The 12,218-nt window shown below is 34.2% G+C and overlaps 1 protein-coding gene across 7 annotated transcripts in view; it reads left to right on the top strand.

Annotated features, from left to right (window-relative positions):
• LOC123563827 (LITAF domain-containing protein-like) overlaps positions 1-12,218 on the top strand; it is a 39,664-nt gene extending 27,446 nt beyond the window's left edge. For all 7 annotated transcript variants that reach the window (XM_053536440.1, XM_053536442.1, XM_053536438.1 and 4 more), the window contains 2 exons: positions 7,280-7,577; positions 8,351-12,218. In XM_053536440.1, the coding sequence (XP_053392415.1) occupies positions 7,280-7,577; positions 8,351-8,459 (407 nt within the window). In that variant the 3' untranslated portion in view covers positions 8,460-12,218. The remainder of the gene's footprint in view (positions 1-7,279; positions 7,578-8,350) is intronic.

Below are 12,218 nucleotides of genomic sequence, written 5' to 3'. Positions count from 1 at the left end.
CTTGATAATGCTTAGGTCTGTAACAGTGGTCAAACAATAGAATGATTGCCTGTGAACAGTAGGTGACCCCTATTGTATTGGAGGTCAGAGGTCAAGGTCACAGTGATCTTAATTTGTTCAACAACTTGAGAATGCTTTGGTCTAGGACTGTTGAACCTTAAAAGATTTATAGTTTATGGTAAAAAAATGACATTTTTTAGGGATCAGTTAGCCAAAGGTCAAGGCTACAGTGACTACTGATATAGGCTAAAATGGTTTCTAATCAAGAGCTTGATAATGCTTAGGCCCATGTCCATCAAATTGCACAGCAATTGTATGCTCAATAGATGAACAGCTACTATTATAAACAGCAGGTTAAAGTAATGTTGATAGGGAGATTTAATGGTTTCAGATAAATAAGAAGAGGATGTTTCTAAGACTGGCAAAACTTTGTATGATTAGTAACTACACTTACTGTTTAGGTCAGTAGGTCAAGGTCATAGAGAATGGAAGGCCTAAAACAGTTTGTCAATAGCTTTAGAATGATTGGGCCTAAATCCATTAAATCTTCATAGCATGATAGTCTGTTGTCAGAATTTTGTTAGGAAGTCAAAATTCGATATCCCTGTGGCCTTGAGACTAAACCGGAGTTCTGTTTGGCCAAAAGGCAATCCGACTATGTAGTATGATTATAATGGTCAGTTTTTGTTTTGGGGTACAAAAGTCAAGGCCACCATTATACTGGAGACGTAAAGCACCTAGTAACCTCTGACAGGTCATCATGTGTTGTTTGTTGTACGTACCACTGGTTGTGTCAAAGTTTCATGGAGGCTAACATTGATCCTTGTGTTTTAGGAAGTAGTATTACTACAGTTAAGGTCGCAAGGGGATGAGCGAAATGCCAGAGTTATCCAGGATAGCACTACCAGGGGCCACATAAATTGATCAAGTGAGCTCAGGAGCTCGAATTATTTGAGCAGAAGTTGTTTCAGTGTAATGCTTTGTCACCATATTCAAAACTGTTTTGTCTGCTTCTTTATCTATAATCAGTTACAATAGTTTCAGCTGCGGTGAAGATTAGTGTGTTTTAAGCGGTGGCACAGTTTTTCAAAACTATGGCTTATGTAGCTGCGATCATTAAGTTTAAACATGGTTCTAGAACCAGTAGAAAGTGTTCTTTGCTAGTAAAGCCACTCGGTAGGATCGTTCTTTTGGAATAAATGGGAAATTTTTTAAAGATAAAAGATGTTTATGTAAAGAATCTTGAGATATTGTTGACAAAGTTCGAAGTATAAGAAAAGGTTATAGGGGTATTGTGGCAGAAAGAGAAATTGTCAGCTTTCAAAAGTAAAGATACCCTGTTATCTTTGTCTCTGTTTAAGTCCAAAACAAATATTAAAACTGCCTAGTCTTAATTCACATGTGTCAGATATGAAATTTTCAAAGAGTGAGAATGTCTCTCAATTTTCGTTAAATATATACTGAAATAATATTAAATACACCCATAATCCAAGAGAAAGAAGAATTGAGAATTTCCAAGTATGAAGTAACTGAGTATTGATTGAAATGTTAATGGATAAGCAAGGTTAACAGCCAAGTTGAAAAACTGTTGACAAAACTCCTATACCATAGTACCTTTAACTGTGTTCAATAAAGTTATCAGCTATGAACTTATGAAAAAAGCAGGTCACTAGACTAAGTGGATCTGCAAAACAAACATGAAGTTTGTTTTAACCAGTACATTACAACTTTCTCAGAGCATTCATAACTCGGGGGGTGGGTGGGGGGGGGTACAGAAAGAAAATACATGAAAATGTTCGCGGAAATGTGTATTTTGTCTATGTCTCGGTGACAAATAAGTTTTCAAATTACTTACCACAAGTGTTCACGCCAATAAGGGGACTTAGTAGAATGCAACTTTAAGAGTGGTGTCAGTTCAATATTCTGTTTCAGTTATAAATCTTTTTACCCCCAGGATGGCTTTTCATACAACTTTCCATGAATGTAAATCAAAATTAGAGGACATGCAGAAGGCAAATTTTGGTTGTCTGTTCAATGTTGGGATCAAATGAGGATTATTTTGTTTCTGCTCTATCTTTATAACCCTGTGAAGGATTTAGTAATACATATTATTGCATTTTATGTTTGTTAGCTTTCTGACATTTCTTGACTAAAAAAAAGTATAATAGTCTATAAGACAACTTTCAAACTTAACACAGTGGCTTAATTATTGCTGCTGTTGGACATCCCTGATATTTTTTGGTCATTGACAACAAAGGTCAAGGTCACAGGGACTAGAGCTAAGTTTCTGGATTCTTGAAGTACACGTATAATAATAGCTACAGCTTTCAAACTTTATGCAATAACAAACTACCACTAGAAGATCTCTGATGGTTTGGGGGGTCAAAGGTCAAGGTAACAGATTAATTACAGATTAACAAATTAACATCGGTGAAACGATGATTATAAACTATAAATAATTACAATCTACTTATTTCACATTTTTACTGCCCTGTTCCACAACCATTTCCACCTAAGATACTGTTGGGCAACACCCTTATCAGACAGAACCTACCAGTGGACCAAAGCTGGAAAGAAAAATATTATTATATCCACTTGCACTATTTAGTCCACTTGCCACTACAGCTCTACAGGTTTGCATGGAAAATTAGCAATACTGGAGACTTCATCTAGACACTTACAAAGTGCATTTGAAATGTTATGGTAAGTTTTAAAATTGAAAATTTTGATATGGTGGTGGAAAACATTTTTTTTTTTGGATCTAAGTATTGAAAGTACCATGCCTCTGACTTCCAAGTTGAATGTTTTGTTTTGCCAATATGAAGTAATTCTCTAGTATCTTTCCTAATACAGTTGAACATGCCTTAGTGGTCACCTGTGTTAAGGAACCACTTGTTGGGTTGGCTAACTTTTGTTTCTAATTTCAACTTGTCTTAAGCAGCCAGGTAAGGTTGGTCCCTTGGCTGGATGCTTTATACAAGTTTGACTGTACACTGACGTTGCTGCTTATATAGAGTGTCGGTGACATAGTAAGACAAAAAAAAAATAATACTAAAGCAGAACTTGTGAAGCTCGTTCGAAAATTTGTTTCTTTAACTGGGAGAAAAGAAAAATTAGGCAATAGCCTGGTTATGTTTTAGTTTAGCTAAGTCGCAGTAAATGTATACAGCCTACTGATGTTACTGGAATTGCTTTATATTGGCTTATGAGTCTTATGTTGATACATTGTAAATACTTATTGCGTTTTTTCATTACACTTTATTATGGCAGAAGTGAGAAGTTTCGAGCTTTTTTAATTGGTGATTTATTTTATGATGTGTATTTATTTCAGTTACAGATGAAGTCATACAGCAATGAGAAAGACGAGAAACTAATGGAACACACCTTTTTTTCTTCATTCTATTTTTAAGAACAGTTAAATATCCCCCCCCCCCCCCCCCGCAATGTAATACCACATTTCAATAGTACATTTAAAAGAACTGCTTGACCTTTATTTTTTATATACACAAGCAATAGTTTTACAATGAACTGTCAGTATGTACACAGAAACAGTATGACGCTTATTCACTAGTTTAAAATAGAATAAATATTTATGAGAAGGCGATACTAGGAAGTACATGTACTGTTGGTAGATAGGAGAATGTTTACAATGGTTTATTTTCACAAACAGTGGCACACAAATTTAAATCACTAGTGGGCTTTAACAATAGTGTAATCGGGTGCAAATGGTAAATACTTAAAAGTGCAAATTCAGTTTTAGCTTGACTATTCGAAGAATAGGGGAGCTATCCTACTCGCCCCGGCGTGAGCGTTAGCGTGAGCGTCACACAAATAAAGTTTGCGTACCACCCCAAATATTTTCAAAGTCCATAGAGATATTGCTTTCATATTTTGCATACTTGTTTACCATCATGACCCCAGTCTGTAAAAAGGAGGAGGCAACTCTTTCAAGCATTTTGACTGAATTATGGCCCCTTTTCAACTTAGAATAAATGTTAAAGTTTGCGTACCACCCCAAATATTTTCAAAGTCCATTGAGATATTGCTTTCATATTTTGCATACTTGTTTACCATCATGAACCCTGTCTGTAAAAAGGAGGTGGCAACTCTATCAAGCATTTAGACTGAATTATGGCCCCTTTTTGACTTAGAATATGCTTATTGTAATGTTAAAGTTTTACTCATTGCTTATATTATACTATCAATCACTGAGAATGGTCGAGCGCGCTGTCCACCGACAGCTCTTGTTGTGGCTGTTGTCTACCAAATACAGAAATGAATTTACCCTATTTATAGAACATTGTACAATAATTAATGCCAGATTAACATTGTGTTAAACAAAAAAAAAGTGCATTTTATTTTGCAGTGTCTTGCATCAGTTTAGTCAAATCACAAATTTTTAAAAATGTTTATGACTAAATTTACACCGGAAAATATTCAATATTAATTCATTTTAATCATCATTAATTTTGAGGATAACTTGAGATGTAGAGATTTATTGGTGCATGAATACCAAAATAAATACTGTTTAAACCAGTGGTATTCTTTATCATTTAAACATAGATCAAGGGAAAACAAAAATTACGAAACTGGTATATTTTGTAATTCAAACATTAAGTAGAAATAAAGATGGTTTCAAGTTACATTGGATTGTTTGCACAACTTATCAGAATGATATATTTTGTGCCCTGTAATAATCAATATAATGTCTTTTGAAATATTTGGCAAATGTTTAAACCTTAAAGGTAGTTGATCAGATTTTGGTCAACCAATGGAAATGTTAAAAACTAACAACTAATTATTTACCTATGTGTTCATTGATTTCTTAATAATACCTGTTAGATTTTCACTGGAAGTATTTTTAACATTTGATTTTCCTATGCTGGTTGCCCAACCAAGATAGTGTTATTTTAGCATAAGTATAAATCTAATAAAACATATTTTACTTAAGGAATAGTATTACTATTATGTTTAATTTATTATATATTTGCATTGTCAAGTATATATTTTGCCAAAATTCATTAGAAATGCAAGTTTATAAAATTATTATTACCTCCCTTTGTCTATCTTGGCTGCGGAACCAAAATGTATTGAAAATAGATGAATTCCAAAGCTACAAGCTGTTTTAAAACTTGCTTTTTGTTTCAGGTAGTTTAAATATCACAATATTTATCAAATGCAAATGTAAAACTAGAAATACTAGATACTGAAAACTAAATTAATAGTCCGCTTTTTGAATACTTTTATATTAAAGGGAGGTATTAAAAAGTTCATGAAAATAGATGAATTCCAAAGCTAAATGCTGTTTTAAAACTTGCTTTTTGTTTCAGATAGTTTAAATATCACAATGTTTATCAAATGCAAATTTTAATGTAAAACTAGAAATACTAGATATTGAAAACTAAATAAATAGTCCACTTTTTGAATACTTTTATATTAAAGGGAGGTAATAAAAAAATTCATGAAAAAAAATATACATTTCGATTATGGATCTAACTCTATGTAATGGGTCGTTCTGTTCCTTAAATAAATCTTTAACTGAATATGTGAAAAATGTTGCTCGAATGTGATTGACCACCTTTAACTGAACTAATCTTATTGATTTCTGATGTTTTTTTTTAAAAGGTTAATATAATTTCAATGTATACGGGTACCCTATTAAACCTCTTGAATAGGTGAGTAAAACTAAGCTTCAATAGATGGCATTTCCACCAAACTTCATTATTTTTCCTACAGGCTTATTTCATAGATTAGATTTATTTTTAGCTCCACTATTTGGAGAATAGGGGGTCTATTCACTCGCCCCGGCGTCGGCGTGACCTTCCTTGGTTAAAGTTTTTCGGCAACCTTTGTTTTTCTGTCATATCTTTCTTACTGTTGCATATATCTTACTGCAACTTCACATAAACATTGTCCAGCATACAAACAAAGTATGTGCAGGGGCTGGGCCCATTATACATAAAGTCAAGGTCACCAAGGTGTTATACTTAGGTTATTTGTAAGGTTAAAGTTTTTCGGCAACCTTTGTTTTTCTATCATATCTTTGTTACTATTGTTTATATCTTACTGTAACTTCACATAAACATTGTCCAGCATACAAACAAAGTATGTGCAGGGGCTGGGCCCATTATACCCAAGGTCAAGGTCACCAAGGTGTTATACTTGGGTTATTTTTAAGGTTAAAGTTTTTCGGCATCCTTTGTTTTTCTGTCATATCTTTGTTACTATTGCTTATATCTTATTGTAACTTCACATAAACATTGTCCAGCATACAAACAAAGTATGTGCGTGGTGCTGGGCCCATTATACCCAAGGTCAAGGTCACCAAGGTGTTATACTTGGGTTATTTTTAAGGTTAAAGTTTTTGGCAACCTTTGCTTTTCTGTCATATCTTTGTTACTATTTCTTATATCTTACTGTAAGTTCACATAAACATTGTCCAGCATACAAACAAAGTATGTGCAGGGGCTGGGCCCATTATACCCAAGGTCAAGGTCACAAAGTTGTTATACTTGGAATTATTTTCATGTTAAATTTTTTCGAAAGCTGTTTATAGACATATCTTTGGTACTTTGATAATGACTTGAAATTAAAAATATTTCGTTATAATCATCATCTGTATGTGTGGTTACAATCTCCATAACTCTTATTGTATTTTTGACAGAATTATGCCCCTTTCATACTTAATGTTTTTTGGCAATCTTGCTTTCTGGATATAACTTTAGTACAATATAAGATAAAGACTTGAAACTTAAAATGTATCGTTATCATCAACATCTGCATGTGTGGTAACAATCCCTATAACTCTGCTTTGTATTTTTGACCAAATTATGCCCCTTTCATACTTAAATTTTTTTGACAAACTTCGTTTTCTGGACATAACTTTGGTACTATATAAGATAATGACTTGAAACTCAAAATATATCTTTACCATCATCATCTGCATGTGTGGCAACAATCCCAATAACTCTAACTTGTGTTCTTGACAGAATTATGCCCATTGGTGTATCTTCCTTTTAAAAGTAGAGGTCTCCTATTGAGACATGTATTCATTTGACTGTCAAATCGCCAAATAGTGGAGCGCGCTGTCTTACGGACAGCTCTTGTTTACAGAATTTATACTTCTCAGAAACACATGCATGCAGCTGAAGAAGTTGACAATCCTGTGAACTATTTATATGTAAATGACATATTGTGGAAGTTCACAGGCAGATCAGGTACTGCTGTAGAAATTCTGGCATTGATTGTGAATGTAGCATATTAATGTATTTCATTACAGGTTATCCTCAGGGAGGATACCCCCCAGGACCAGGACCCCAACAAGGCGGCTACCCAGCGGGACCAGGCCAGTACCAAGGGGCATATCCTTCGGGGCCATACCCAAATCAAGGACAATACCCTAGTCCTGGACCAACCCAAACAGTAATAGTGACCCAGCCTACCGTGGCTGCATTTCAGTACCGCGAGACTCCAGTCCATACACAATGTCCGCACTGCCAAGCTGAGGTGGTCACAGCAACAAGTTATGAAACTGGAACTCTTGCATGGGTTGCCTGTATTTTGCTGTGTGTATTTGGGTAGGTTATTCAAATGAATTGTATTTTTTACTTCCCAGATCAAATGAAGAATTGGTCTGTCAAATAAATGATTCATATACTGAATGATTTGAAGTTGGAAACATTCCCCAGTAATTAGTTGGCATGTTTGGCATGTTGGCTTTTATATGATATATAAATATGAACCAAATTCTTAGAATTTTTTTTAATTAATAAATATTAAGCAACAGTGGCTTTGTATGTACTTAGACGACATATTTGATATAAAGGGTTTCCAAAAAAGGGAAAGGACTACTTTGCAAACTGCAGTTGATATCTCATTTCAACAAAAAGATTTCCCATATATATTTGAAAATGAAAATTTATCAAAAAGGAGGTGAATTCTTTGGGTTTATTTTGATAAAATTATGTTTCACAACATCAAAAATTACATGCTAATTGATTGCTGTCACATAAAATTTACTGTGGCTACATTATATGGATTTAAATTGTGACTATAAAAACATGTTTGTCTAAATTTGGTTGTAATTTTGCATCTGAGTGTAGACACCTAGGATTTCTTAGTGAAATATATCGCAAGCCCTGCACAAATCCATACTTTTACATGACAAAAAAATTGGTTTCGTTACAGACCTCACAATCATTTCACTTGAACATCAAATCTCTTATAAAACTGGCACAAATAACTAGGGTTGAACAGCTGGCTGTCGTAATTCGTATTGAAAAAAGGTTTCTATTCAATACTTGATAACACCCAATCTAACATTATTCTATCGGATTGTCCTTTTTTTCAGTTGCGATGCAGGCTGTTGTCTTATTCCATTCTGTTGTGATGCTTGCCAGGACGTGATTCACACCTGTCCCAACTGCAAACAAATTATATACAGATGGAACAGGATGTAGTGTGGGTAAAGTGGAAGTTGCTAGACAACATGTTCTATCCACAGACATAAAACTTTCTGTTTTGGAAATCTTTTAACGTAAACCTTTCAGCATTTCGTTTTCACTGCTGTTCGGGACCCTTACAGAAGAAAAAGGCCTGCTGCGTACTCTTGCTGTGTACATACAGCGTATATGATGCGTATATGATGTGTACTGAAATCAAGGGCTTTAAATAGTACGCAGGATATACACCGCACATACACCGATAGTACGTTTGTAGTACACTTTTGACATGCAAATGAGCTCTGCCGCGTACTACTTGCTGCGTACATGCTGTGGACTACATAGTACACATCTGTACGCTGGAGGAATTTAGTATGCAGGAAATAGTACGCAGCATGTACGCGGCACATACACTTTTCACATGCAAATTTATTTTGATTAAAATCCATCTGAGAACAATCTAGGACTGGAATTATATAAGCATTTATACACTTTTACGTCCGTAAAAAGTAGCGCACCAAAAAATTTTGGATTGATTTTTTCCAATGGGGCGAGCGCAATTAGCCAAAAACATTCTGAAAATATACGAGCGGCAAATCCGATGAACAACTTTTTAATTTGGTGAGGCCTTAATGGGTTAACATAATGAGCATTAAAGCCTTTATAAAACATGATAGAATGGTGTTTTACTTAAGAGTATTCAAATAACAGTGAGAGCTATTAATTCTTCTCATTCGGGCGCTGTTGAGGCATTATCTTGGTAATTATTTCATGTATTACAAAATGTAATGCAACGAAGTTCAAATAAGGCTTTTCAATTATCCAAGTTAGAAAGCTCCAGGATTAATTCAAAATGAAAAAGAATATATTTTTACACTGCATGCAAGGTGCAGCTCAGAAATCACTAAGATGTAAGCTTCACAAATGAACATTGCAAATAGTTTGACAAATTTTCATTGTTCAGAATACCGGTAATCTGAACTATTCTATGCTATTAAGATAAAAGTTACTCGGAAATCAAGTTCTTGCTTCCAAAAAAAAAAAAAAATGTACAAATCCTTCCTGCATAAAGTGTACTTCAGACTTTTACCTAAAAAAATTCAAAGTATAAACACCAAAAGAAAATGAACAAGTCCCTCCCGCGTATATGAAGTTTACTTCAGACTTTAACTTATAAAAAAAAAACTAAGTTTAAATGCCAAAAGAAATTGTACAAGTCTTTCCCGCGTATATGAAGTGTACTGCACAAATTTCAAAGTGTCTGCGGTGTACATGCAGTGTACTATTTTCTTGTACAAGTTCCTCCTGCGTACATGCAGTGTACTCCTTAAATTTTCAGAGTCTGTGCTGCGTACTTGAAGTGTACTAGTGACCTCCTGCGTACATGCTGTGTACTCGTCGAAATAGTACGCGGCATGCGGTGTATGTAAAATGTACTCCTCTGGCATACTACTGTGTTCGCGGTATATACACAGCAAATACGCAGCATGTACGCCACAGAGGCTTGCTTCTGTAAGGGGATCCACATTCATCAGTTTCGAGTCTTATATTCAGACTTCCCGTAAGTTTGTGCGAACTGTGAAATAATATATTTTTTTGTGGGAGATAGTTTTCCTGGATTTCATGGTTGGTTCAACCTATAAATTTAAATCCAAACTAACAAGCAAAGCTTCCATTCTTTTATGGTAATGGGTGGAAGTCCACAAACTTGTATTGCAACAAAATAGCCGTTTTGGGCAAAAACAGGAACTTTAAAAAGTTAAATGATTTCACAGAGCATTATAACTGCTGAAACAACAGAGCTTTAGGGTTTCAGTAGGAGCTGTATACATGCAAAGTTTTATTAAATTAAAATGTTACAATTTTACCGGAATATGCCAAGAAAGAAATTTTAGCATTTTAAAGTCATTGAGACTATTAGTTTTAGACTTAGAATGTTGGTGAAACTGAATCTGAATGGATTACAGATATAGGGGCTGTCTTATCAATATCGTAACTTTACGAGAAACTTGCGAGATACTTACAAGAAAGATACGAGAAATATTATTCTCGTAAGTATCTTGATAAGACGGGCCCATAAACCACTAAGTCTTGTCTTAAAGTCTTAAAAATTTCTTTACATGTTTGGTCAAAAGAACTAAGTTCTTTCTTTTTTGCCATTTAATACCAGAATCTCAAGACCTACGATTTACTCATGAAAAATAATTTCAAGGTAATGTTTATACCAAAAAGTTCAAGGTTTAAATTGTTTATGATCATAGCACACATTTCATTTCCAACAAAATTATGAATAGAAAAGTACATTTACTATAATACATGGTATTTATATGAAAAAAGTACCAACATAGAAATCCAAAACAGTTTTCAAGAATGATTTATTACCGTATGCGACATGATGGTGAATATCATCAGGTGACGGTTACAAATTAATATCTTGAACTTGCTTATCTCAAAATTCTAGCTGTCTTGAAGTTAAAGCCATTAAAATTCAATCATTATGTATATATATTTTCACTCTGTTTAAATCAAGTTTGACATACTGAGATTTCTGTTTTGTTGAATTGAAACTGAAGTCCTGAGAGTGGAACCTCTCGATGAGTTCTGGATGAAAGATAATGCATTGAAAATATGAAAAATAAACACAAAAAAAAACAAGAACCATGAAAAAATATGTTTCAGATTGCGTAGTACATGTACTCTCAAATGTATATGTCACGTTTGTTTGTAAATTGATCAGGAAAACACCTGTCAGTGAATTAAGTTCAATTTTTTAAGTCGAGTTTGGTCATCTTAAAGGCTTGGTCCATTGGAATTCACGATACATTCAACTGTAGTAGAAACAACTTATTTTTTCTCAATTTATTGTGCAATACTACCAAATCATCTAGTCATATATTGTATGTTATGTATTTGAGTGTTCAATAGTTTTATTACTAAACTAGATACTATACTTGTGTATGTTTATAGAAGATTTATATGAATACACCTACAGTAAAAGCACATATTTTCGCTGGGTCAAAATTTCGCAAATTTGAAATTTTGGGTATGTTTGCGAGGTTTAATATTCGCGAAATTTTTAAAATGAAATAAACTTAAATAGAATATAGTGGTGGAAAACAATTTTCAAGGATTAGTTTTCGTGAGATGTAGGGCCTCGCGAATATAGCGAAAATTAAACCCTCGTGAAAATTTCTGCTTTCACAGTATTCAATAACAAACTCATATTGTTGTCAGTGATGTCACAGTTTCTGCCATTTCCATTTATCAGAGATCCTGTAATGTCACCGGGTGTTCTACCAGAGCCTCGCAATAGATCTCGTGTTCCTAAATTTTTAAATTTCAAATGGAATCTCTGCAGTACTATATGTGTTAGACTGAGACTAAAGACACACCTTTGCTAAAGTCCTGACCAAAGATCAGCTGGCTCAAAAGACCAGTGTTACATTTACGATGTATTTAGATTAAAGGCTAGCTGCAATTCAAGACCAGTTTTTGGCTCTTTCAGGCATGGTTGTTAATGTCTGGAATGACGGAATACCAGAACGTGTTGGGACATGAATTGTAAGATTTATTCACATAGTTTAACAGTTTGTCTGTTCATTTTTGGAGGTCAATATTTGTGAATATATCATTAAACCCAGTCACACCATTATGAAACTGACAATCGTTGTTCATGTAACCCAAATATGAGCTGTTGGTGTTAACTAGGTATGTAAATTCCAGTTTAAAATATGCTGTGACATTGATCTGTAACCCGATGACCCCCCCCCCCCCCCC

Source organism: Mercenaria mercenaria, chromosome 2, assembly GCF_021730395.1.
Source record: "Mercenaria mercenaria strain notata chromosome 2, MADL_Memer_1, whole genome shotgun sequence".
Taxonomy (NCBI): domain Eukaryota; kingdom Metazoa; phylum Mollusca; class Bivalvia; order Venerida; family Veneridae; genus Mercenaria; species Mercenaria mercenaria.
The sequence above is the reverse complement of the archived record's forward strand: the minus strand, read 5'-3'. Positions and strand labels throughout refer to the sequence as shown.